This window comes from Diadema antillarum, unplaced genomic scaffold (assembly GCF_040938485.1).
Source record: "Diadema antillarum isolate AM-2024a unplaced genomic scaffold, OU_Dant_1.0 seq00001002_RagTag, whole genome shotgun sequence".
Classification (NCBI taxonomy): domain Eukaryota; kingdom Metazoa; phylum Echinodermata; class Echinoidea; order Diadematoida; family Diadematidae; genus Diadema; species Diadema antillarum.
This window is the reverse complement of record NW_027271840.1, coordinates 50,330-75,550: the sequence shown is the minus strand read 5'-3', so window position 1 is coordinate 75,550 and position 25,221 is coordinate 50,330. Positions and strand designations below refer to the sequence as shown.

Sequence of the window (25,221 nt, the reverse complement as noted above, 5' to 3'; positions counted from 1 at the left end):
ATGAATACATGCACATCTCAAAACCGAAGCATTGCAATGTGTATTCAACAACCAGAAGAAGAAAGAAAAAAATGTTGAAAATATGAGCAAGAACACAATTACTTTATTGCGGAAAAGAACTCTGTGGTTTTACATGAGTTTGGCACAAGACTTGGATTTCTGGTGATGACACAGAATGTGGATAGCTTTTCCCGTTTAAAACCACAAAGTTTCTAGAGTGAACTTGAATCTCTGCGTGCATCAAGTACGTGTGAGTTCTCCTCCAAAGAAATTTGAAGAAAGACACCAAAGTACAGTGTAGTACAAATACACAAACAAACATCTAAACAGTACACATGCATGCACATTGTACATGTTTCTTATTGAACTTTTATCAAACAATATTCTCTTTCAATGACAGATTCAGAAATTATTATTTATGTGCAACAAACTATGTTTCACTTCTCATGCTACAAAGCAACTGCAGAACTAGCTTCAACATTTTCCAAATATTTTCATTTTATAAAAAATAATACACTTTATAAAACACACCCATGCACACACACACACACATACACACACACACACACACACACACACACACACACACACACACACACACACAAGAACAATACACATTATATGGCAGAGGCATTATTACACCAAATAGGGAAGAGATTGCAGGAAGTCAACTGGACCATTTTGCTCTATGAAAGTGCTTTAATACCAAACTTAAATAACAAACAATGGCTCTAATTTTATAGTAGACTCGCAATCGAATTCCTGTGATAAAGCTAAGAAAACGCATGTGGCACGACACTGCACACATCGCTGCATTTCAAACTTAAATTGTCACAATCCGCAGTCTCCTACACCCACCAGACACAGAAAGACATTCACACAGACATTGAGGCTCAAATTCACGAAGGTGGTACTATTGAAACAATTTGTATGGAGCGTCAAGTGTCGCATGGCCTACTTTGTTACGAAATTAGTCATTTCATTGATGAAATGATCATTTTGTAACGAAATGACTGATTTTATAATGAAATAGGCAATGCAGCACTTGGCGCTCCATACAAACTGTCCATGGTTTAAACCATGGTTTCAATTGTACCACCTTCGTGAATTCGGGCCTGAAAGTTTATGATGTGGTAGAGATTAGCAGGTGTGCTTCTAGAGAACTGAGTTTTGGTACAAAAGTAGTCAATTTTGTCATGCTACATTTCTTTGAAGATATAAGATGAACAACTGCAGCCGACTCTAGTAATGGAATTCTTCTTCATAGGAGTGAAACTGGGACACTGGGGGATTTCCCTAGCAAATGAAACTCGGCCACGTGTGTAATAATTGAACATGCAGAGATCAAAAGGGTTCAACAGAAAATTAGTGCAAGCCCACAGTGACTATCTGTAAATACGACTGACCAGAAAAGAAGTTTTGAAGAATTCTACCCGTGATCAAAGAGTCATTCTCCTGCATACAGACGATTTGGACTGAACAGGAATATCAAAGGAGGACTAATAAACCTACTGTATAGACTGAATATTCTGCGAGTTTTGTATGTCTGTGAATTTTGCAAGTCAGGTGCTATTCGTAAATTTTAAAGACACACAAAAATATTGACTCTGATCCCGACATGAATGTGACGTGAATGCATACATTTCTCCATTCAGTACTATACTCCATGATCGTGAATTTAACCACTCACAAATTTGATAGGAAGTCCTGATTCTCAAAATACTAAACCTGCTAAATATATATGGCATAATATTATACAGTATTCCCCGCATGATCTCATCATCCAACATACAATCAATATTGCATCAGATCCACCACCTTCCGGTTCGGCAGACTAGGGGTCAGTTTTCCTTTATGAGTACAATGTATTTTCAGCACATCTGTAGATCTGATATGAAGTGCACCAACTTGACCATGTCATCATCAGTCAAGAATGCAAACGAGCGGGTTCTAGGCTGATAATTAATATGGGAGATTATTCCAACTTTCCACACTAGCATCAACTAAAATAAGCCGAAATAATTCAAATTCACACTTCACTGTCTTTAGTTTTGATAGCATATTTAAACGTATTTATACTCTGTGACAACCATTGCAAATTCCCACAAGCAGCATTCACTTTATGAGCTATCTTTACTGTTCTTTTTTGTTTATTTGTTTGTTTGTTTGTTTGTCTGTTTGTTTTACAAAGTTTTTCACCTGCCACGGATACAATCTCTGGTAACCAGTGTTGTTGGTTTGAGAGAACAGATGGGCCAACATATGAATGCAAATTCACATCTATTACTAGAAAAACATTCGGAGAGCGCAGATGTCCGCCCAGCAGCTCGTTTCCACCCATTCACTAGTGTCGAAAATCACCAAATTTCCCAATATACAAGCCTTTTGTTTTCATCAGCAGCTTCCTGCATGCTGCATGGCGCCTCAAGCAGAACATGCACTTTATTAGTACGCCTAAGCAAACCTTGAATATGTGCAGCTTGATATCCAAAGTTCATTGACCCTATCTGCTAAAATATCAAAAATCCTTCAAAAACTCACAAAAATTTCTCGACCATTACCAAAATTTAATCATCTGTTCTTTGTGTCATTATCAACTTTTCCTATACGTTGCATCTGAATCCGTCCACAACTTTTTAAATCATTTTGCAAACAGACAAACCAACGTCGACAAAGACATAATGTCCTTCCTTAGCAGAGGTAACAAGGCTGTTGTGAGTGGCTTCAATAATGATGATGATAATAATATGATGATGAACAGGGTAATACAACTGTGATGGCAGTATATTAAAACAAAACAAAGCTAACCTGAGGCATACCAGCATCTTAAATTTTCACAGATTATAATATAACATATATATAAAATATGCTCTTGGACACAATTTTCACACTCTCTGCATTTTGCAAGCTGCTCTGGACTATATGACAAAACTGGCACACCAAATAGTGACTCCCCACACCACAGCCAAACTGTGTAACAATGGGGAATAGAATGATGTTGCACAAACCAAATGTAAGTGTAATGCAGCAGCATCACAACAGGTTCAGTTTGATACCAAGGATTGTGTTTCCACAGAAATGAGGCTTTATGGAAGGCAAGTGGTAAAAAGGGATGGTACAGTTTTGATTGAGATGGGGCTTTATGTTTCCAACTCTTTTGTGAGATGACGAAAATCTCTTTAATATGAAATATGAAAGAGCATATGAAAGAGAGGAATTCAAAGTCTATTTGATGAAAATCACTTTTGAAATGTCCAAAACACAGAGGTTCTTATAAAAGGTGGGACCCACCTTTCATCAGGACCACTTTGTTTCACTTTGTTTTGGGATATCTCAGGATTTCAAAATGGAATTTCATCAAATAAACTTTGAATCATTCTTAGAAGTGTATGCTCTTTCAGATGTCAGTTGTGGTTTCAATTATCTAGCAAAAAGTTAGATTTTGAAAGCCAAATTTCAACCAACATGTTATCCCTTTAAACTGCATGAGACCTATGTTGGTACATCTATCATTCTATAAGTTTGCCTAAATGGCCAATGGACTCGATGTAGAAGTCGGGCACCATCCTCCTCTCCTCCGGACTCTCGCTACCTTGGCAACGGAGGATCTCCTCCTCGTTGGTGATACCGGTCAGTACGGCCAGTGTCTGCAGGCTACAGTTCTTGCCGAGGAGAATGTCCGTGCTGAGGCGGTCGCCCACCATGACGGTCCGCGCGGGGTCAACCTTGAACCTGGAACACGGACAGCAAAGGTGTGAAACAGATGTCCAACTGGAGTTAGAAGAGTTTCTCAGTTGAGACTGAGCAGGGTGAACTTCGTTTGAATGATGCTATCTTTGGAAAGATAGCCCCAAAATATTCAGCAATGTACCTCAGCAAATAATCTCCTATACATAACAAGCTGCTGAGTGGCTTGTGACAGACATTTTTATCATTTCTCGAAGATGGTTTGCTTGGATTAAGCTTAGTGTTTCCATGCAGCTACTTCATAAATTTTTTGATAAAAAGCTCTGCTTGAGTGCATTGGAATGGCACCATTTCAAATTACTGAAATTGTGTTATAAACCTCATACTTGAGATTCTTATCACTGATTGGTCAAAAGTATATCATGTGACACGACGCAGTTCCGTCTATCATTGCCTCAGGGTTTTCAAGTCAAGTGATAGAAAGCCAAACCCCTTGTAATAGTAAGTCAAAACCCTGGTGATAGAATCTGTAAACCCTCCTCAACTTTTGCACACTTAACAAGTACACGCAGACTTTGCGCGCGGTGTCCGCACCCCCTCCAAGGATGTTCACTGTAATACGCGCATCCTACATATTTTAACACATGCACAATCATCACACACACTAGCTATTAGCGCACAGGCATGTTTCGACATGGCATGGTGAGTGCTCCTCCGTGATTTGAAGTGAGTTGAATGCGGAGCCAGAGGATTTGGAGCAGTTATACTCTAGGATTTGTATGAAGCAAAGACAAATCTCAACAGACAATGTTGGAAATATCGAATTAAATACAAGCGACGGGAAGTTGGATACTGTAATCTTCAGTCAAGATTTTATGCAGGTCACGGAGCTCGCAGAAGGCCAAGTGAGTAATCCTGGCTAGTCTACGAAATGTACGAAAACAATGCAAGCAAGCGCTGTGGCCTGTTTAGCTCTACGATAGAACTAGGCATACTGTAGGGCTAGACCAAGAATCTACTTCGTATTTGACTAGCCCAAGATCTTGACATAGCTAGTAACTAGTTAAACCTAGCCTTAAACAATGAGGTATATATCTTAAAGACAAATATTAATTGCTCTGTATTGGGATGGTGGTGGATGGTGGCTAACGCCTCAGGGTGATAGAAGGGTCGGTATGAAAAGCACCTTGGGAAAGATTATTTCCACCATCGTCCTCATGAGCAGTCAATATTTGTATTCTTGACTAGCTAATGGCAGACTGCAGCACTGAATGATCATTGCTACCTAGGGATGGGATTTGCTCAAGATGAGAGACCACAGATCTGAGAGACATTCATGACAGTGATGGGCCAGAAATAACATATCACTGCTACATGTAGGTTTCATTGCCTGACAATCTGGTTGAACACTCGAGGAAAACTGAACGTTTTATCTTCAGCATGATAGCTTGTTCAGTCTAGTACACTGTTGTTTCTCTCTATGTTATTCTCCTGTTAGTCCAGTTCACCAGATTGAATACACTGTAACTCGTCAAACTAACTCAAACGTAATTAGCAAAACAAGCGTCCCCATTTTTTGTCAATGTTTGAAAGCCATAAAATGAGGCAGGCAATTTTTCTTTCATTAAACGTCGCTGGCTTTTTACATCTGGCATATACACAAATCACACTTACTTCTCTTGAATGCATTCAAACATGAACCTCTGTGGCTTTCCCATGACAGTTGCTCTCCGCTTTGATGCAGTTTCAACTGGCACCACTAGTGAGCCTGTTCCTAGTTTTTGGATAAAACACACACATGCAAACAAAAGAAAAGAGAACAGAGAAAAGAGAAAAGAAAAGAGAACAAAACATTGTTTCCCTTGCAAAGGCAACTTTCTGTCGGTGAAAAACTCTGACATTGGCTTGTTTGACCTCAAAGATTCAACTTATTCTCTGAATTTAATGTTTATAAAAAAGGAGGATTCTGCAAGTCAATTTTTGTGACCAAAATCCCTCTTTTTATGTATTGTATATTGAAAAGCACTTCTTGAAACAGATTTTGTTTTCAAATGATAAACCTGGAAATCAAAGGAGTAATTTGAAATAAAGAAAAAAAAAAGACACTTTAATACTAGTTTGACTTTTTACTGAATACAAATAAAAAACAAGAGTTAGCATCACTAATGTTTCAAAAACACTTCTAGCAATATGCATCCTACACTTGTCAGGTGCTTTTTGTTAAAGTCAAAGATTTTTGTTGTTGTTGTTGTTGTTGTTGTTATTATTCTCTTCTTTTTCTAAATGCTATTCATAGTTCTTTGTATGGTGTACATACTGGTATAATGAGAAAATGTTGCTAATGTCACTGGACTAATATTATGCCAGTAAAAATTGTGTTAATTCAAGTCTCATTTGAATATTACAAAACTAGTTTCACGAGGCTTAGGGTTCCCTAGTGCTCATAAACCAATTACACATTGCACAATAACATCATGACTTATTCCTGTAAGAATAAGTGTATCTGGCTGGTATTCATGGGCCTTTTTAATGTTACTCAACCTTACTTGTTCATTATAAACAAAGTGCAAAAGCACTCTAGCATGAGGAAGTACAAAGTCTATGATGTTATGCCTGGGTACCAACACATAAAAGCAATTGATTGCTTGATTTTGCGTGTGGATGCTACCCTGATGAAAATAACGTTTGGAACTGTTTTTACTCTCACAATGCACATAATAAAGAGCAAGCAAAAGAAAAATGTCCCCACATGAGATAGCACCCCTGGGATACACAAGGAACATGAACTACAGAGTAGCTGCATTCATATGCATGTCATTATGAAAGTCTGGTCTTTATAAACTCACTGACACCCACATACATGTATTGCAATTTTCATACAAAGGGTTACTGTATAACATCCCTGTGTCCAGATAGCAATGAACACTGCTCCCTGTTTTATCCTTGACTATCTTCCCATTACAACTGTGGTGCATGACCTTTAAAGTGTGTTAACCCATTGGAGACTAGAGCAGAGTATACTCGCTCAGGTGTCTAAGGGAAAATGTGTGTTGTAGCAAAATCAGTCCGTCCTCACCTGGTTATTACAGCCTTCATGTGGTCAGGCACTCAGCCGTGTTTGCCATGCTTTTTCAACTTTTTCAATAGCATTCAGTATAGAAAACTCACCCAAACTTGACCTAATTGAAAGTTAAGCCAGTGCACTGAGGTGTAACAATGAGCCTCTCTCTATAGTCTATACAGAAAGGCCATGGAGACAGGAAGGGGATTACCTGGAAAGTGGATTACATTGTAGATGATCTCTACTCATTGGCCATTGGTTTCCAGACATCAACAAATGGTGCACTTCAGTTGATGTGCCAATCAGCTGACAAAGCCCAGTATTGTAAAGATTTAAAGCCCCTTTCAGCAACCACCTGAGCCCCACCCCTACTACACCACTCCCCTCATCCCCCTCCCCCCCCCCCCAACACACACACACACCCCTACAAAAGAGAACCCATGGTCTTCAAGGACTACCTGGTACAACGACATCTGAGCCTTTGACAGGGAACTGCGGGTCCTCGTTTGTTGCGATGAAGAAGCTGCCGGGCCTGTTGAGATATGATGCCGCCCTCATGATCTTCATGTAGCTGAAGTGGTGGTCGAAGCCCAGAACGACACCCTTCACCTACTCAGCATAGGAAAATGACGATCATTATTGCAATGACAGTACCAGGATGGCGGTACCAAATATCAGTCTGTGCAACTTTTTGTGGGGATGTTTACTGGTAGTCATGGTTACAAAATACTACCTATGCACAGCACTGAAAAAATAAATGTTTATGTATATTTGCAAAGACATTTAAATGAAGGAAACTTAATGATAGTTATGATATCATGATAAACAGACTGAAAATCAACAAGCAATAAACTGAGGTCATGCACAACTGCAGCGAAAGAGGCAAACAGTGTACAATGTGCAGGAAGCATTTTTTTTTTTTTAAATCCCATCAGATATTCCTGAAAATGTATACACACTGTATCTAGTCAATTTAATTCATCAAGTCCGAGGGGAATTTTGCCGCAAAATTTTCATCTTAACATCACTGAATTGAGAACCCTGAATTTTTCTGCACATCTCATATTTCAGAGAGTTTAGAAAGAACTAGTGATATTCATAAACCTCCACACAAACAGACATTTAATTTACAGAACTTTGTTACTATGAAAGAGAAACAGGACCATTGTCACAAAATATGTTGGCAATTCATAAATCACTTAATCATTCAAGATTTTTGTTTTCTTTAAATTAATAGTTACGACACGGTTTTGAAAAGCAGAATGTTTCTTGAAAGCATTCATGCATTGTGGTTGCTGAATAATGTTTCACTAGGATAGGGGGTTTACACCATGGCACACATGAAAGGGTAGAGTTAAGTAAAACTATCTACCGTTAGGTGCACATACCAACTCACCTCTGGATCAAGTGTTACTTCCCCTGTATGCTCCAATACATTGTCCGGTGAATGGTCAGGCTGTTCAAGAAAATTTTAGAGCAGGAAAGGACAGAAAGGAAGCCAAACATTAATTTGATCCATACGCTGAATTTTCACACCCTAGAAAATTCATGGAAAGAGTGCATACTCTCAGAAATGTAAAATCTGTTGCTTTTGCAGTCTAGAAAATTTGAAAAAATGGCATTCTCAGGGAGAAAGTATGTTCAATTTTTAATTTTGGAAGAAAATATCAGTCAACATGAGACTTGTAGTTCTGTGTATGTGACAAGAGTTTGCCTTCCATAATTCTTCACTGAAAAAAAAAATCACTTCAAAAATTTCGCATGTCACTATGTAATATCAATGTACAAACTGTATGAAGAAACAGACACCACATTGTAACTGGAATGAGGAAATGTTGAAAAAAAAAATCAAAAGTCGTGACTACATGTAGATAGATAAATCAAGACATCTAGATGGACATACAAACTATCAAAACGGAGTGACAACATGACACATGCTATCTTCTGTATTGAACAATAACTAGGAGGCAGGGTCAAAGGTTACCTACTCCTGTGCCTGTGTATGCGATGCCGTGAAGTTTCATCTCTTCTTCCATGCCCTTTGACCCCATCAGGTAGACCTTGCCGGAGAAGTTCATCTTGTACTTGAGGTACAGGGCTGCAATGTACGCTGTGCCAAATATCTCGTCCTGGTCATCAACCACAGAGAGAGAGAGAGAAATCACTGATTTTGGCAATAAAAAACAGAGTGCTACATGTTTTGTAACAAACAATATGTGGTACGTCATCAGATTACTCATACAAACTTGAAGATTACTGAAGGAAGAAAAATGCACCTACAGTTGACGTTGGAAATAATCTTACAATATACTTCTTTTCTAAGATATTTTTCTTGCAAAAAAGTAGGGCAAATTGGGTATCTATTTAAAGCTGCTTGATAACTGAAGTGTAATAATAATTGATTGAATTCTGAGAACTTTCTTGCAAGAATTTTCTGATTGATTAACTATGATTGTCACTTGTAATTGATTAAGTTATGAATATGTGTCATATTACTACTGTAATAGTAGTGACAGAATGATGATAGCATGATAATGATCATTATTTACTGGATCATAGTACTACATCCAATCAATATGTACAAAAAGAGTTGAAAATCACCTAGGTTCATCATCACGTTATGACAAATAAAAATATTCGGAATAGTCTTTGTTAATTTTTTTTTTCCAGACATAACAGTGAAAATGAGTAATTTTCCAAAATTTCAATGGCATATATGCAATATTAAAGGAACCTATCAAAATAAATGGTTATCTTAATATCATTTTTCAAGAGTACATGTATAAAGACTAAAAGAGTATTAACAGATCAATGTTGTAGTCATGCACCTGCCCTGACTGAAGTTGTACTCATGATTTATGGGCACACCTTGTATGTAGCTTGGAAAAATGACAATGTTATCAACAATTAACAAACATAATATTACTGTATCCTGCACTAAAACAGGCACTGGGGCTGACTGGGCACCACAATCACTTTCTGTACTAGAGTATAACAATTAGAAAACTAAACTGTACAATGTTCCAGGAGATCACTACTAAAGTGATATGAGCTTGCACTTGCTGACAGATGGGATCGTACCTTGGAAACCACAAATCCCATCTTGTTGAACTTCTCCAGGTATTGTGTTCTTGACTTTGTGCTGTTATTGGTGACAAACAGAGGTTGCTTTCCCTTGAAGGATGAAATTTAAAACAAAAGAACAATCAAAGTTAATCTCATCTCATAGAAAGTACTGTGCATTCTCTGAAGGATGGTATGCAAAGAGAGTGCACATAATTTAACTACACATAGGTATGTTCCTGGAAGAATTTCCTTTCATAGTACCATGATGCTCCCCCCCCCCTCCACCCCCCCCCAAAAAAAAAAAAAAACAAACAAACAAACAAAACAAAACAAAACACCGACAACAGCAACAATGAACTATTTTCTTCTAGATTACAGTTACATGACTTAGGTTTACAGGTAGGGTAGTTTTCTTTCTTTCTTTTAATATGGTACAATTTAACTTTTTCGATATGAAGAAAGTATACAAGATAACCTGTTGAATTTCCTTTCATTCTTGTCAACAGTACACAAATTCTAAAGACTAAATTAGGATTTGAAAAAAAAAAAAGGAGAAAGCAACAGCATGTTATCTTACTGAACCAATATTACAGTAGCCCCGTATATAATGATATTAAGTTGTATTCAGCTAGAAGAGTTGTGTCAACCCTCAAAATGTTTACCACAAGGTCTAAAGAGATTGAGAAATAGAATCCTGACACATGACATAGCAATGCAAATGTGTACCAGTATGTCAGTTGTGGCTGAATACACTGGAGTTCAAGGATTGTTTAATAGATACTTCAGGCAAGAGCTTTACAGTGGTCTAAAGCCTGGCTCTCTACATTCAATTGATCTATTCTAAAGAAGCCTTTGGGTTTCATCAACATGTTAAGGGTGCCACTCACCAAGCAGGCCACACACTTGATTTAGTCTTTAGTAGGAAATCTGAAGATATTATTTCCCATATCACTGTATTGCCATCTTTGCCATCTGATCAGTCCGCCATTCTTTCCGCCATTAATCTTAAAGGCCCACCAAATCCTAGAAGGAAAGTAAGCTTTAGAAAGCTTCGCAATATTGACACCAACTCTTTCCGCCAGGATATTAAACAGGCTTTGTTGACTTCCCAGTGTACATCTTGTCCTACAGAAGCAATTTCAATGTATAATGACATGCTGAGTAATCTGTTGGACAAGCATGCCCCTGTTAAAACCGTGACTGTGACAATTAGACCCAATGCCCCTTGGTTCTCTGATGAGGTTAGGGAGGCCAGGAGGCGTAGGCGTCGTGCTGAACGTCGCATGTTGAAGTCCGGCATGCAGACTGACATGGACCTGTATCGTCAAGAATGTGAGCTGTACTACAGTCTGATTACTGATGCAAAGTCCCAGTACCTGAGAAAAGAGATCGCCAATGCTGACTCGAAACGACTATTCAACTTCGTGAAGAAACTGTCCACCCCTTCTGACTCTGCTATTTATCCTGAACACTCATCTGACTCAGAACTGGCGCACAGGTTCAGTATATTCTTCATGAAGAAAATCGATGATATTGTGTCTTCCTTTGTATTTGACGTGAACCATTTGGAGTTATCCGTCCAGGCTCCTGAGAACTCTTTGAACTGCAACCTGAGCGAGTTTAATCCAGTCACTGATGAACAGCTTCGACGTCTCATCATGCTATCTCCACCAAAATCTTGCAGTCTGGACCCTCTTCCAACTTGGCTGCTCAAAGAGTGCCTTGATGAGCTGCTTCCGGTTCTAAAAAACATCATTAACACATCATTGTCATCGGGTATAGTTCCAATACCTTTCAAGACATCTCTTGTTTCCCCTCTGTTGAAGAAACCGAACCTAGATCCCGATGTCCTGAGCAATTACCGACCAATTGCCAATCTGCCATTTGTGAGTAAGCTTCTTGAAAGGATTGTGTCTACACAGTTAATGTCTTATGTTGACAGTAATCATCTGCTTCCTACAAACCAGTCAGCATACCGCAACCTCCACTCAACAGAAACTGCATTGTTGAAAGTGCTCAACGATCTCCTTCTTGCTGTCGACAAGGGCAATGAGGCTGCTCTTCTTCTTCTTGACTATTCGGCTGCGTTTGACACGCTCGACCACACGTTGCTACTACAACGACTTAGTAATGACTATTCCATCACAGGCACTGCCATCCAATGTATCAAGTCATATCTTCAAGATCGCACACAGAGGGTGATAATCAATGGGACCTGGTCACGTCCTAGTCCTATCAGCTGCGGAGTTCCGCAAGGATCCGTTGCCGGCCCCCTTCTTTTTCTCCTCTATACAGGTCCACTCACCAGAATCATCAATTGTCATCATGGAGTCAACTACGCTATGTATGCTGACGACACTCAAATTTACATAACTATGTCACCTGGCGATAGGATTGCTGCTGTTAATTCACTGAGAGAATGTCTCAACGACATCAAAACCTGGTCCACTGCCAACAGACTCCGTCTGAATGAAGACAAGTCTGAACTCATCCATTTCTCTTCACAGTTTAGGAGCACAGTTCCTCTACCAGATCTAACTACTCGGGATGGGATTATTAAGGTCTCTGACTGTGTTAGAGACCTTGGCTTTACTTTGGACAAACACTTAACTCTTAAACACCATATCACAAACATTTGTAAGTCTGCATCATGGGGTATTTTCAAAATAGGGAAGATCAGGCGTCTGCTTGATCAATCATCAGCTGAGCGGCTCGTCCATGCCTTCGTCTCCTCCTATCTGGACTACTGCAACTCCCTCCTTGCCGGCCTCCCTCTTTCTCACATATCCCCTCTCCAACGTATCCAAAATTCAGCCGCTAGATTAGTCTCCCTTAGTAGGAGACATGACCATATATCTCCTGTTCTCCGCTCACTCCATTGGCTTCCAGTACATTCCCGTATTACTTTCAAGATCCTACTTCTGACGTACAAAATCACACGTAATCTTGCACCCATATATCTTCAAGACCTTGTCTCTCTCCGCTCCTCCTCTTCTGCCAGACCCCTCCGTTCATCTTCCTCTCTCCAATTACTTCATGGCCCACGTACAAAAACCCGTTATGGTGACCGAGCCTTCTCTTCCATTGCTCCCACTCTTTGGAATAAACTTCCTCTTTATATTCAGAATGCCTCATCTGTCGAATCATTTAAAATTCTTCTTAAAACTCACCTGTTTAATCAGCTGTTGTATATATATATTTTTTTTTTTTTCTGGAGGCGCACACAGTTATCAATTATTGTACCATTGTATCACATGTATTTTTCTTTTCTTTTCTTTTCTTTCTTCTTCTTTTGTTACTGTTAACGTTAATTTTGTTAATGTTATTGTGTTTTCTGGTCTATTTGTATGAGTAGCAAAGTGCGCTTAGAAACGTCAGTATGAAGCGCCATATAAATGCAATTATTATTATCATTATTATTATTCATCTAGTATACAGCAAAGTTATAGGTTTGGATATGGCCAGAGCAGGCACAAAAAACAGACACTTACCATTGATCTAAGTTTGTTAATGGTGTCCACTGCCCCAGGTATTGGTGTGGCAGAGTGCCATAAGACCCCTATGGATGCAAAGAGAGAAAAATGAAATGAACAATTTGTATATAATACAAGCCTGTTATTGTCAAAATGCATATGAACGTCCCCAATCCAACAGCTGCTATTGATTGCTGATGTATACACTTTGTAGACGGCTTCAACCTCAAACTCTACTAGCAAGCATAGACCGATTCAGGTTCGTTGAGGGCAGCAGACAATTTGTAGCACTGGGCGCAGCCATTAGCTCATTTTGCGGTGTCCCATCCGACCCCCCCTCCTCTCCCCCACCCCACGGGCAACATGTTTATCGCGCACTTGTAACAAAGGTTCGCGCACTAAGCAAGCATTCGCGCACTCAGTACGAGACGCCCATTGGCTAAAGCAACCATGCATCAGTTTTTCATTCCGTGTGCGTGCTAATGTAGGGAGAGGGGTGGGGGAGTGGGAGGGGGGGTCGGCTGAGACACCGCAGTAATGGCGCTACCCATGCCAAAAATACACATAGCGCGTCACAGAATCGGTCTATAGTATTTACACTCGTAGCACTGATAGAAATAGTGAGATTCCTACACGTGTAGCAAGTGTAGGTCTATTTGCTAGGCTAGTGCAAATGACTTTGTACAATACAGGGACTCTATTTTTTAGAGTATTACAGTGGGGGATAGACTTACACTTGTTCATTCACTGGGGTTTCTAGTAGTAAGTAACACACAGCTGAACACGTCTTCAGTTCCATATCCAAGAGTGTGACTATGTGACCATATACCCTTAAGTTATACCCAATGTACATGTACAAAGGGATGGGATGACTACTGAATCTACAGATTGATTAATGAGATAGGTATTATACCTTGGAAATATACCTTGGAAGTACATGGTAGGCATTTAAAGTTAATAACTTATTTGCCTCTCATTATCATCAGGACGAAGAATCCAGATTAAAACACAAGTCTAGTGGCGCTGTACAGCAGTTGATGAACATGGACAGGCAAAGGAATCTTCTGGGTCAAATTGGTCTTTTCTTAACGACAAAAATTTCGACAAGTTGGACTTTAATTGATGTACTCTCCACCACAGCAGATGGGAGGTTGTTCCATTCATTAATACATCTCTGAGAAAAGGATCCATGCCTAAGCCTTGAGTAAACTCTCTTCTTGGCAATCCTATATCGATGGCCACGGGTTCTAGTATCTACTATCAGTTGGATGGTCAAAGAAGTGTGCCGGATCAAGATCATCTAAGGCCAAGTAAAAAAAGAAAGCAGTTTCTCGTCCGGGTTTTTTGAGCAAGGCGATGAGGGAGGTCCTTACTATTTGATATCTTACTATTTTTTCGAGCATTGTCAAAATGAAAGTAATATATGTTTCTCGTCCGGTAATTCTGAGAAAGGTAACGAGAGAGGGCTTTACTATTTTCTATATCCAATTTACGAAATGAAATATCACTCTGGTAGCTGTGTTTGCATGAGAGACCAGGTCCCAAGTGTATGTCTTGCCTGCACTATGTGCATTTTCAAACAAATAGATATATGTACCATACTTGAAATGAAACTTCATGCATGCAGAAATACATTTGCTTTTTCTTTCCACTACAGATGTCGAAGGGAAAATGGCCATCTTAATACTGGTATTTAGTGTTGTAATGGCATTTCTGATACCAGTGTACTTGCAATTCTGATGTATTGTGCTATAAATTGAAACAGGTATAAAACATGTCTTTCAACAAATGTACGACTGAAATGAATTCCATGATATTCAAAACACTGCTTTATTTATCATTTGTGTTTGTGACTTTTTGTGTCCACACAGCTGGTATGTATCTGCATTTCTTCACAGTACAATTATTGTAGCACATTCAACTGGAAACTGGCTTGTTCAATAATTGCAGATGGATGTCAAAATGATACTGACTGATATGGCATTATAGCATTAAACATTTAAAGATGTTTCTTCATGTTCTAAAAAGTCATTTGATAATCACTCATCATTTGGATGATGAATGATTGTATACCAAAACTACATATGTTGTAAAACATGTACCTGTGAAGGTAAGTCACATTCTCCCTTCATTTCTTCCATGGCCATCATTACAGTGCTACCAAGAAGCAGCAGTGATATAAACCACTTATCATTTGAGTGATGCACAATTTAATACCAAATCTGCGTATATTGCTGTTTATGCATGACAAGTATACCAATTTAACTACACTGTGACTGTATTCATTCAGTCATATCAAGGGTATGGAAAAGAAACACATTTTTTTAACATAAAATATACACATTTATGCATCACTTGTTGAACCTACGAATCCAACCATAATATCTCTGGAAATGCACAGCATTATTTTTGCCTTTCAACACAACACAAACTTACTGAGTTAGATCTTTTCTCACATGAAAACTTATTCGCTCAAGGATTTAAAATGCCGCAGACAGTACTGCCAATTGTCAACCCTGTGAAACAACCACCTGATTTCCTTTTTACTGAAAGACAGAATACGAACCAGTTGAATACTAAAGCCGTTCGCTGTGCACTCGTGTGCTTGAGATCGGTTCTCTCCATCACTCCACGATTTTTTTTTCCAGCTCCAGAACGATGCTATGCTGGCTGGCTGGTCTCCTCTACTACAGTGAAATCCCGTTATAACGAGTTCGGTTATATAACGAGGAACCGCTTATAACGAGGTGATCGCGTCGGTCCCGTTTTCCTTTGCGTGTAATGGCAGAACGAATCGGTTGTAACGCGTTCAGTTATAACGAGATTCGGGTTATAACGAGGACAATTTCGGTAAATCATGATAAAGAAAAACATAAGCAATTTGATCGGATATAACGAGGTTCCATTTCTTGACCAAATTGCTGCTTTCAAACACGCGACAAATGAAACATTGGAAACCGAAATCTCGCTATCCACGTCTTTTCCCGTTTTGCAGAGAACCGTTCCTTCCATGTTTTCTTCTTAATCACGCGATAAGACATAGGAACACCTTCCGATGTTCCTACTAAATCATTAAACATAATCATTCGATTTTCTTTTTCGCGAGAAACGCGTGCGTGCTATGAGGTCAGACCACAGCGCAACGAGAAAAAAATAGATAACGCATTCAAAAACTTTTCATGTAGCGACAATGAAATCATGACCAAAAATGGACAATTGGAATGTGTGTGCACCTCATCATTATATCCTTTCCGATTTTAGTTCCAACTTCCAGTTCTTTTGCTGGTTTTGAGCAAATATGAGTTTGGATGATTAAAGCCGAAATAATAAAATCATCGCCCCGATCCCGCCGGGTGACAATTATTGAGTAGCGTTAAAATAGTTGAGTAACGCATGTTAACCTATACTTAATCGGTGTTCAGAAAAAGAAGCAAACACATTTATTAGTTTGAATAGATCTGGATTTTTTCATTATCATTCAACAAATGACAATTTAAATATGAGTGTGTATGATCAAAGCAGAAATAATTAGTGAAATCATCGCGATCCTGCCAGGTGACAGTAGAGTAAAAATAGTTGAATAACGCATGTTATCCTACTTAATCTGTGCTCGGAAAAAGAAACAAACGCATGTATTAGTTTGAATAGATTTGGATTTGTTCATTATCATTTAACGAATGATAATTTGAATATGAGTGTGTATGATTAAAGCCGAAATAATTAATGAAATCATCGCGATCTCACCGGGTGACAGTAGCGTAAAAATTGATGAATAACGCATTTCAACCTACTTAATCGGTGCTCGGAAATAGAAACAAACGCACTCAACAGTTCAAGAACGGATGTACAAAACGCGAAGAGATTTTCGGAAGAAAATAAAGAACGCACCTTTAATCCCTTCGAGCGCAACCATCATGCATTGTATAAAATTACAGCCAAATGATTCATGAAATTATCGAATTCCCGCTGGGCACCAACAGCGTAAAATACCTCGCAAGTTAGCGGTAAACAACTACTCTGAAATCATCGCGATCTCGCCAGGTGACAGTAGCGTAAAAAAGTTGAATGACGCATGTTAACCTAAATCAGAAAAAGAAACAAACGCATTTATTAGTTTGAATAGATCTGGTACAGATTTGCGTAAACAGGATGACAACCTCCCACATTCAATACTGTCACATATAGATATTTTTTTAGATTTTTTTTTTTTTCATTTAGATATATTTTTCAAGAACGGTCGTACAAAACGCGAAGAGATTTTCGGAAGAAAATAAAGAACGCATTTTTAATCCATTTGGGCGCAACGATCATATATACATTGTACATGTGTACACGATTACAGCCGAAATGATTCATGAAATCATCACATTCCCGCTGGGCACCAACAGCGTAAAAATACCTAGCAAGTTAGGCCTATACGGTAAACAAGGCCTGTATGTTACTCTATATATTTGCCCCCATATTTGCGCTGGTGTTTAGAAAAAGCTTCACAAACAAGAATTACAATAAAGAATTAACTTATCATTTCAGCCTCTATTTCTTCGTCTAATTCACAAATCTCCCTTTATTCTCTCAATAATAACGCTTAATAATTGTGTAATAACAACGCAAAGGATATGTCTAAGTTTCATTGATGGGTATATGACGTCATGCTTATGTTTTTCTTTGTTTTTGATGAGTATGGTTATAACGAGGTACCGGTTATAACGAGGTGGTATCGCCGGTCTCACGGACCTCGTTATAACGGGGTTTGTGGTTACATTGCGCAATCAATCTAGCAGCACATGAAGCGGGCAACAGCATGAGAGAAATGTACAGAAGGTGCTCAACGTCCTGTCTACATCACGACGTACCGAGTGCGCTATACATCACAGCCCAGGCCCGCCTATCCAACTACAGTTCAACTGCTTTGTGGGTCATTCCTTCTTGCCGAGCTCGCAGTGTGAAATGCATGCATTATTACATACGCACTACAGAAGCTACAGCTGTACTACAGCTAAGTAGAGGACGCTTAAATAAGACATCACGATTGGTAGGTGAATTGTCAATTTTTTTTTTCGGCGGCCGAAAAAATAGTAAATAACAAAAAAGTCGATGCGGCAACTGAAAATCGATGCGGGCGGGGAGCAGGCTGGGACGAGAATTATGAATTTCTTGGTATTTTCAGCGCCATTTTGAAAATAGTAAATAGTAAAAAAATTGACGCGGCGGCCAAAATCGATGCGCGCGAGGACGAGAAACTGGTTTCTTTTTTTACTTGGCCTAAGCCATGCATTATTTTGTACATCTGAATCATATCTGCTCTATGGCGTCTGTAGGCAAGAGATGGCATTTTGAGATGTTGTAATCTCTTCTCATAACTCAGGTGTTGTAGCATCTGTATTTGGCGAGTTGCTCTACACTGCACTTTTTCTATTTTTGTGCTGGTAATGTGTTTGTGTTTACTTTCTAATAGATTGGTGGCGTAAAATCTGTATTGTTGCATAGATTGTCTACTAATATTGTGTAACTTGGTGAATTTATAAAAATCAAGATTACATCTACAGCAACTTGTATGTTGTATGAAATACACTAAGCATGGGACCATCATAGACCTACGCATTTGTTGGATAGTTTAGTACATAAAATGTATCTGTAATTTACATTTAAAGCCAACACGACCCGAGGAATTTTATAGAGAAATTTAACGTTACATGTTTGTGATAAGAAAATCAAGGACATGACCTAAAATTTATAAGACTCTCAAAAGACCAACACTTCGCGCAATCGCGCGTACTGAATGTCATCAATAATACACAAAAATGTGCGTGTCCGGAATTACCCTACCAATACCATTACCATGCTGTCTGGTAATATCATAATTTACCTGTGGCTGCGCAGTGGTCTAGACCCCCTGCCCTAGATTTCTAACTGTTAGTGTTAGTGTTAGAACTCTATATCTGTAACAAAGTTAGAGTTCTAACTTTAGTAATTTAGAAGTACTTCTACTTGGTACTAAAAATGGTAACCGTTTGGTCTAAATAAATATAGCTCTACCTAAAGACAAAAGTAAATTAATTCTGCTATTCAAATTCTAACATGGACCATTAATAGTTGATCACTGACATTAATCAGAGCCAGAGAGTGATTGGCAGTCACACACAGACATGTACTTTCAAAATAGCAGCCATTCCTCACGAAGTCTTTGTAGAAAGGCAATTGTAGGTATTTAAAACCGCTACACAATATTACATCATGGGGGGGGGGGGGGGGGGCTTTAACTCGCAAACACACGCCCACGCCTTTTTCAGTAAGTGGGACTGTAGATGACTATTCGTTGGACGAGCGCGAGTAAGACCCAGTCAAAACACTTTGAATATCATAATCTATGTTCACTACAATATTTACACTTACCATCGCAGTCAAGTAATATTGTGTCGATGGAATCCAGAAATTCTTTTACTAGTTGCTTCGTTAATTTGCGACAAGTTGCCATAATATTGTAACATGTGTCAGTTCAGCTCACTCAGCCACATATGCCACAGTACTTACTCAATCCACACGGCCAGTGCGCCACGGGTCGCGAGAGCCACCCCGCGCGCTTATACGAGCGTCGCATGATCGGCCGTATCTTTCCCGAGCAGCTGCAGATAGATCCAGAGGGTTCCTGGACAACTCGACCGCGGGATAAGTCGTCCGTGGACAAGTCGTCCCTACCCCTGGACAGCTCGACCGGGTCGAGTTGTCCAGGGTCAGGTTTGCGATTGGACAACTCGACCCAACTTTATTTGTGCCAGATTTTTGCAGAATGAAACACATTTTAGTCATTAAAATGGCATAGGTTAGTGGAATGATGTATGAAAAAATGTTTTATCGCATTTTTAAGGCAATTCCTATTTATTTTCTGATGCTGCGAAGCAATATTTCACGGTATCTTCCCTGCTCTGAGAATCTCGGTGACGGAGCTTTTTCTTGTGACGACAGCCTGTATGGTAAGGTGACATTTGTTGAGAAATTTCCATTAAATGCTTATAACCAGCAATAAAATATAGTATTTTACATAGTTATACGTGTTTTCTATCCTTAGTGACATTTTCATGAGCAGAGGAATCATTTCAGTATGAAAAATGAAACAAATGTCTACAGTATGTCGATTCGTCTTCGTTCGTACTTGTTCGGTTTCCATATCGTGGGACTCGCGCTGCCTAGCTAGCTGCTAGCTGAGAGGCTAGGCTGAGCGTGCCGCTCGCTCGCTCCCTGGCCACCAGACCCCCTCCCACCGATACCAGCCCAACTTGTGACGACATCCTGTTTGGTAAGGTGAAATTTGTTGAGAAATTTCCATAAGATGCTCATAACCAACAATAAAATATAGTATTTCATATAGGTGCATGTGTTTTCAATCCTTGGTGACATTTTATGGGCAAAGGAATAATTTCAGTAAGAAAAATGAAACAAATATATCTATGTCGAATCGTCTTCGTTCGGTAGGTGTCCACACCGCGGCACGCTGCTGAGAGTGGCTCACGCTACCACCGATACCAGCAGAACGGGATACCGGCCCGCGGTCCCCGCGGGCCGTAGGGCTGGCAGTCGTGGTGCTCGCTCGATGGGTGGAGCGAGCTGTGTCGCTGCGTAGCTACGAAGTCGACCGTGATCTTTTCTTCGACATTTGGACTAAATTCCAGTCAATGAAACTATTTCATACCTTTCTCTTAACTTTGAACGATGTTATACTGACTAAATGGTTTGAAAAGTGTCTGAAATTTTACCGTCACTGTATTGATTCATAAGTAAGCCATCAACAACATGACGACCAGGCTACAGTCTTTGTCTTGCAAGCCCAAATTCTCTGTACCACACTACCCACACTACCCACAAGCTATGGAGAACCTGACTCCGTATTGATACAGTACTGTGGGGACCAGTACTGTACTACTGTACTGTCAACAAATAATGGGGGAAAAAGATAGTGACAAAAAAGGAAATAAGATTTCTCACTCTTTTTCTTTTACTTTTTTGTGGTTGGTTTGTTTATTTCTGTTTTTGCCAAAAAAAAAAAAAAGAGGATTGCCCTGCATGTCTTGCATTCATTAAAAAAAGAAAAGAAAAAGAAAAGAACAGGGAGTACATGAAGTACTGGCTGTCTTAGCTTGTCTGAAAACTTCAAATATGTAATCCTCTATTTTTTTTTTCTTCTACGCACTTCTCTCTCGGTCTTTGCCAAAGATACTATTTTGAAGGAAAAAAAAAAATTCTTGTAACTTACACTTGAACACTTGTAACTTATATTTACCGGTGATTTCTGACAGTACTTTTCTGAAGTTGATGATATGATCTGAACTGATCCTTTTTAAGAAAAAAAAAGGGGGATGGGTGGGGGGGGGGGGGCATCCCAGGCCTGCATAGAACATCATTCTAATGCCCTGGGCAGAGTTGTGTCAGAAAAACAGAAATGTATATCTTAATTTGATTTTGTTACGTATGCATGATACAGGTTACATTGTCACTCTCTGTCAAACTCACAGGTACTTTTTTTTTCTTAAAATAGAATTATGGTCATAATAAAAAAAAATTCTGTATGGTACGGTACTTAAAATTCTGTCTTTGTCAAAGATATAAACTGCGAAAACTGTTTGACGTTACAGACAGTTCACTACACATCGGTTACGGTGTAACATTATCCTAAATTCCTAAGGCCACGTTAAAGTCCATCAAACCATCCAGATCTCTCTAAACCTTAGTTTCATCACAGAAAACAATGTCACACCTTTCTTCACAACATATTTTGGGTCTGGACATGACTAATTTTCATCACATTTCATTTATCAGGGCATAAACAAAGGTGCATTTTAAATTCCACCTTGTCTTATTTTATATGTCCCAGTTTGATGTGAGCTCATCAATCTACTTATCTGGTATCTAGATAGAACAACCTCAAATTTTGCTGAATAGCCCTTTAAAGACAGGAGTATAAACGAAAACCAGAAATGTCATTGTCAAAATGATTTATACCCCCTCTTGAAGTACTGGTGCCTATTTGACCTCAAAAAAATATCATAACACTTACTATATCTACAGATTGAATGTGCACAAATTGGAAAAGAATTTCATGACCCTGCATGGCATTCCTCATTTTGAGGCCATCAGAAATGTGCTGTTACCATGACACCACACTTTACTCTTTAAAAATGTATCTTGCACTTTGAATATCAATTTTTTTATGTGTTCCATATATCTGGTAATTTCTAATTGAAAAAAATGGCAAATTAAGTCTAATTTGTTAGTCCATTACCGCACTTAAAGGGTTATAATTTGCTATTGCCATGGCAACACACTTTCTCCCCAGTGCTGATTAAAATGTTATAATGTAAACAGGACTCCACAGCTGGGATATTTGGTTGCAGGTGCAAGGTGGCTAGCAGTGCATAAAGCCCCCCCCCCCCCCCCCCCCCCCCCAAATGCAATTTGGCCTATAAGGCTGCGTTCACATAGAAGTATACTATTCGGGTATAGTACGGTACGCGTTTTCGAGGGCACGCGAATATAGCTTGAATCGAACGATATGATTTTCTAACACGGGTAAGAGGGCACTATTTGAATATGCCGAATAGCACAGAATAGTAAAGCATAATGGGAATCGCGCTTGTTCGATTTTTGAGCAGTGTATACCGTCTTTCGATTTTGAAATGGTAACAACTTTGGTCTCGATTTGCCCTTTAGCAAAAATAATCATATAGACTGACATTCTGATGCAGTTTAGAAATTGTTAAAGGACAAGTTCACCTTCATATACATGTGGATTAAGTGAAGGCAACAATGTTAGTAGAACACATCAGTGAAAGTTTGGGGAAAATCCGACAATCCGTTCAAAAGTTATTACAATATGTTACCTATCACAAAAAAAGTCCAACTGTAACCTGTTTGTCCAGTTACCTGACAAAATTATACAGGGATCCCTGATATAGAATTGTGTTGACCATTGTTGATGAGACCACCAACAACAACAACAAAATGCACAAGGAATCCATGACAAAACTAAAGATCAAAGTCATTGAAAAAAAGTAGAGGAAGTGTCTCTGATTGTACGAGTCCTTTTGCATCAATCTGTCCATGTTATGCATTTGTTTATTTACCCTGACCCTAATGGTTTACACTGACGATTTGCTGCGTGAAGGATCGAGTCATCATCTATTTAATCAGTGTCACCTAAAAAGTTTGGTGCATTCACCTTTTATGCCATGATCATCGGTTGTCAGTTTGTTACTGTCAGCTCCATAGAAACACTTTCTTGGAATAAAATGAATGGGGTTAACACAGTTTTGTATGCTATGTTACCATATAGAAATATCTAATTATGACAATAATTAGAATTGTGTTGGCCATTGCTGATTAGACCAACAACAACAAAAATGCACAAGGAATCCATGGGGGGGGGGGGGTCCCTTTTTTATGCACTGCTAACCTTGCGCCTGCAACTGAACATCCCATAGCTGTGAGTCCTGTTTGCATTAGCCAGAAGAAGAGAAAGACACATTTTAATCAGTGGTAGAAAGAGAAAGACACATTTTAATCAGTGGTAGAAACTGTGTTGTCATGGCAACAACAAATCATAACCCTTTAAATGCAGTAAAGGACTAGCAAATAAGACTTAATTCTTCATTTTTTTTATTGAAATGACAGGAAAAAAGGACACATAAAAAAGATGATATTTGAAGTGCAAGATGCATTCTTAAAGAGGAAAGTGTGGTGTCATGGTAACAGCACATTTTTGATGGCCTCAAAATCAGGAAGCCATACCGACAGAGCGGTGAAATTCTTTTCCAATTTGTGCACAGTCAGTCAATAGCAATAGTGATTATGATAATTGTGAGATGCACACAATAGTCACGTCAGCCCAATTATTTTGTGGGAAATACCCCATGCGTACAGTAGTGTCCATTTCACATTTAAATGTATAGCACTGTATAGTACATCCCCATCTCCAGACCACAACAGGTGGCAGTCCCCAGGAGCTTAATGTAAGATAAATCCCCTGTCCAGGGACAAACATCTCAAAGGTCGGGTGGTCTTAACCCTTAGGGTAGGAGGCTAGCAGGAAATAGAGATATACATTGCTGGTCCAGACAGAGAGATGATTGGTTAAAAGTAATTTTCTTTTGTGTTTCTTTGAATAGATTTTCAGACAATGAATAACATAAGTTATGTAAGAATGACCTTCTTTATGATTGGTCAGAAGTGTAGATGCTATACAACTCTTTATTTCTCACTCCAGACAAGAAGTAACATAAGTTATGTAAGAAGGGATAGTGGTGTGATTGGTCAGGAGTTATTTTCCATGTTATGTCTTTGTGTGGAATCGAGACAAAACAAAAGTTAGTAGCAGCAATGTGCTGACTTGACCAAGGTAGTATTCTTTTTGTTTCCCTTAATGTACCCTTCCCCTTTCGTAAATGGCTGACTTGTCCAAATAGGACTATTTTACTCTCCCTTTATTCATAGAACCACCGTGACAGTCCGAGCAGAGTCCCAGGTCGCGTCAAGGGTGAAATATGGCCACGTCACTCTCCAAGAGGATCTCGATCGCGATCGCGAACTGCAGTGCGCACTGCCACGATGAGCTCCGGGTCGAGATGCTGACGTGTACACTGTTTGGAACGGGTGTTCGCCGCCTGGTCGTCGCCTGGCACTCACATCACTTAGCGCTGACACTAATGCGATTGTCAATGATGCGATCCCAGCTTGGAGATTCACATTTGCGCTAATTCGTCGTGAGCTGGAAATGGATGAAGTTCATCCTCAGTCATTGATGACAGGGTTGACAATGAGAGGAGATGCGAGACGAGCTCTGATGCAATAGCCTCATGCAGCATCCGCAAGTGTGACAGGAAGGCAACTCCTCTTCCGTAATAATTGTTCCAAAACTATTTCAAATCAATGTTGCTGGAACCAAGC

At 39.3% G+C, this 25,221-nt stretch overlaps 1 protein-coding gene across 1 annotated transcript; it reads right to left on the bottom strand.

Moving 5' to 3' along the window:
• Nucleotides 1-1,387: 1,387 nt before the first annotated feature.
• Nucleotides 1,388-19,702, bottom strand: LOC139742483 (glycerol-3-phosphate phosphatase-like). The gene is made up of 8 exons (XM_071653020.1): nucleotides 19,681-19,702; nucleotides 13,306-13,373; nucleotides 9,830-9,922; nucleotides 8,737-8,877; nucleotides 8,145-8,204; nucleotides 7,207-7,357; nucleotides 5,362-5,461; nucleotides 1,388-3,732 (listed from the first exon to the last, which is right to left on the bottom strand). The coding sequence occupies exons 2-8, from the start codon at nucleotides 13,306-13,308 to the stop codon at nucleotides 3,510-3,512; spliced, it is 771 nt and encodes a 256-aa protein (XP_071509121.1). The 5' UTR covers nucleotides 13,309-13,373; nucleotides 19,681-19,702; the 3' UTR covers nucleotides 1,388-3,509.
• Between the last annotated feature and the right edge of the window lie 5,519 nt (nucleotides 19,703-25,221).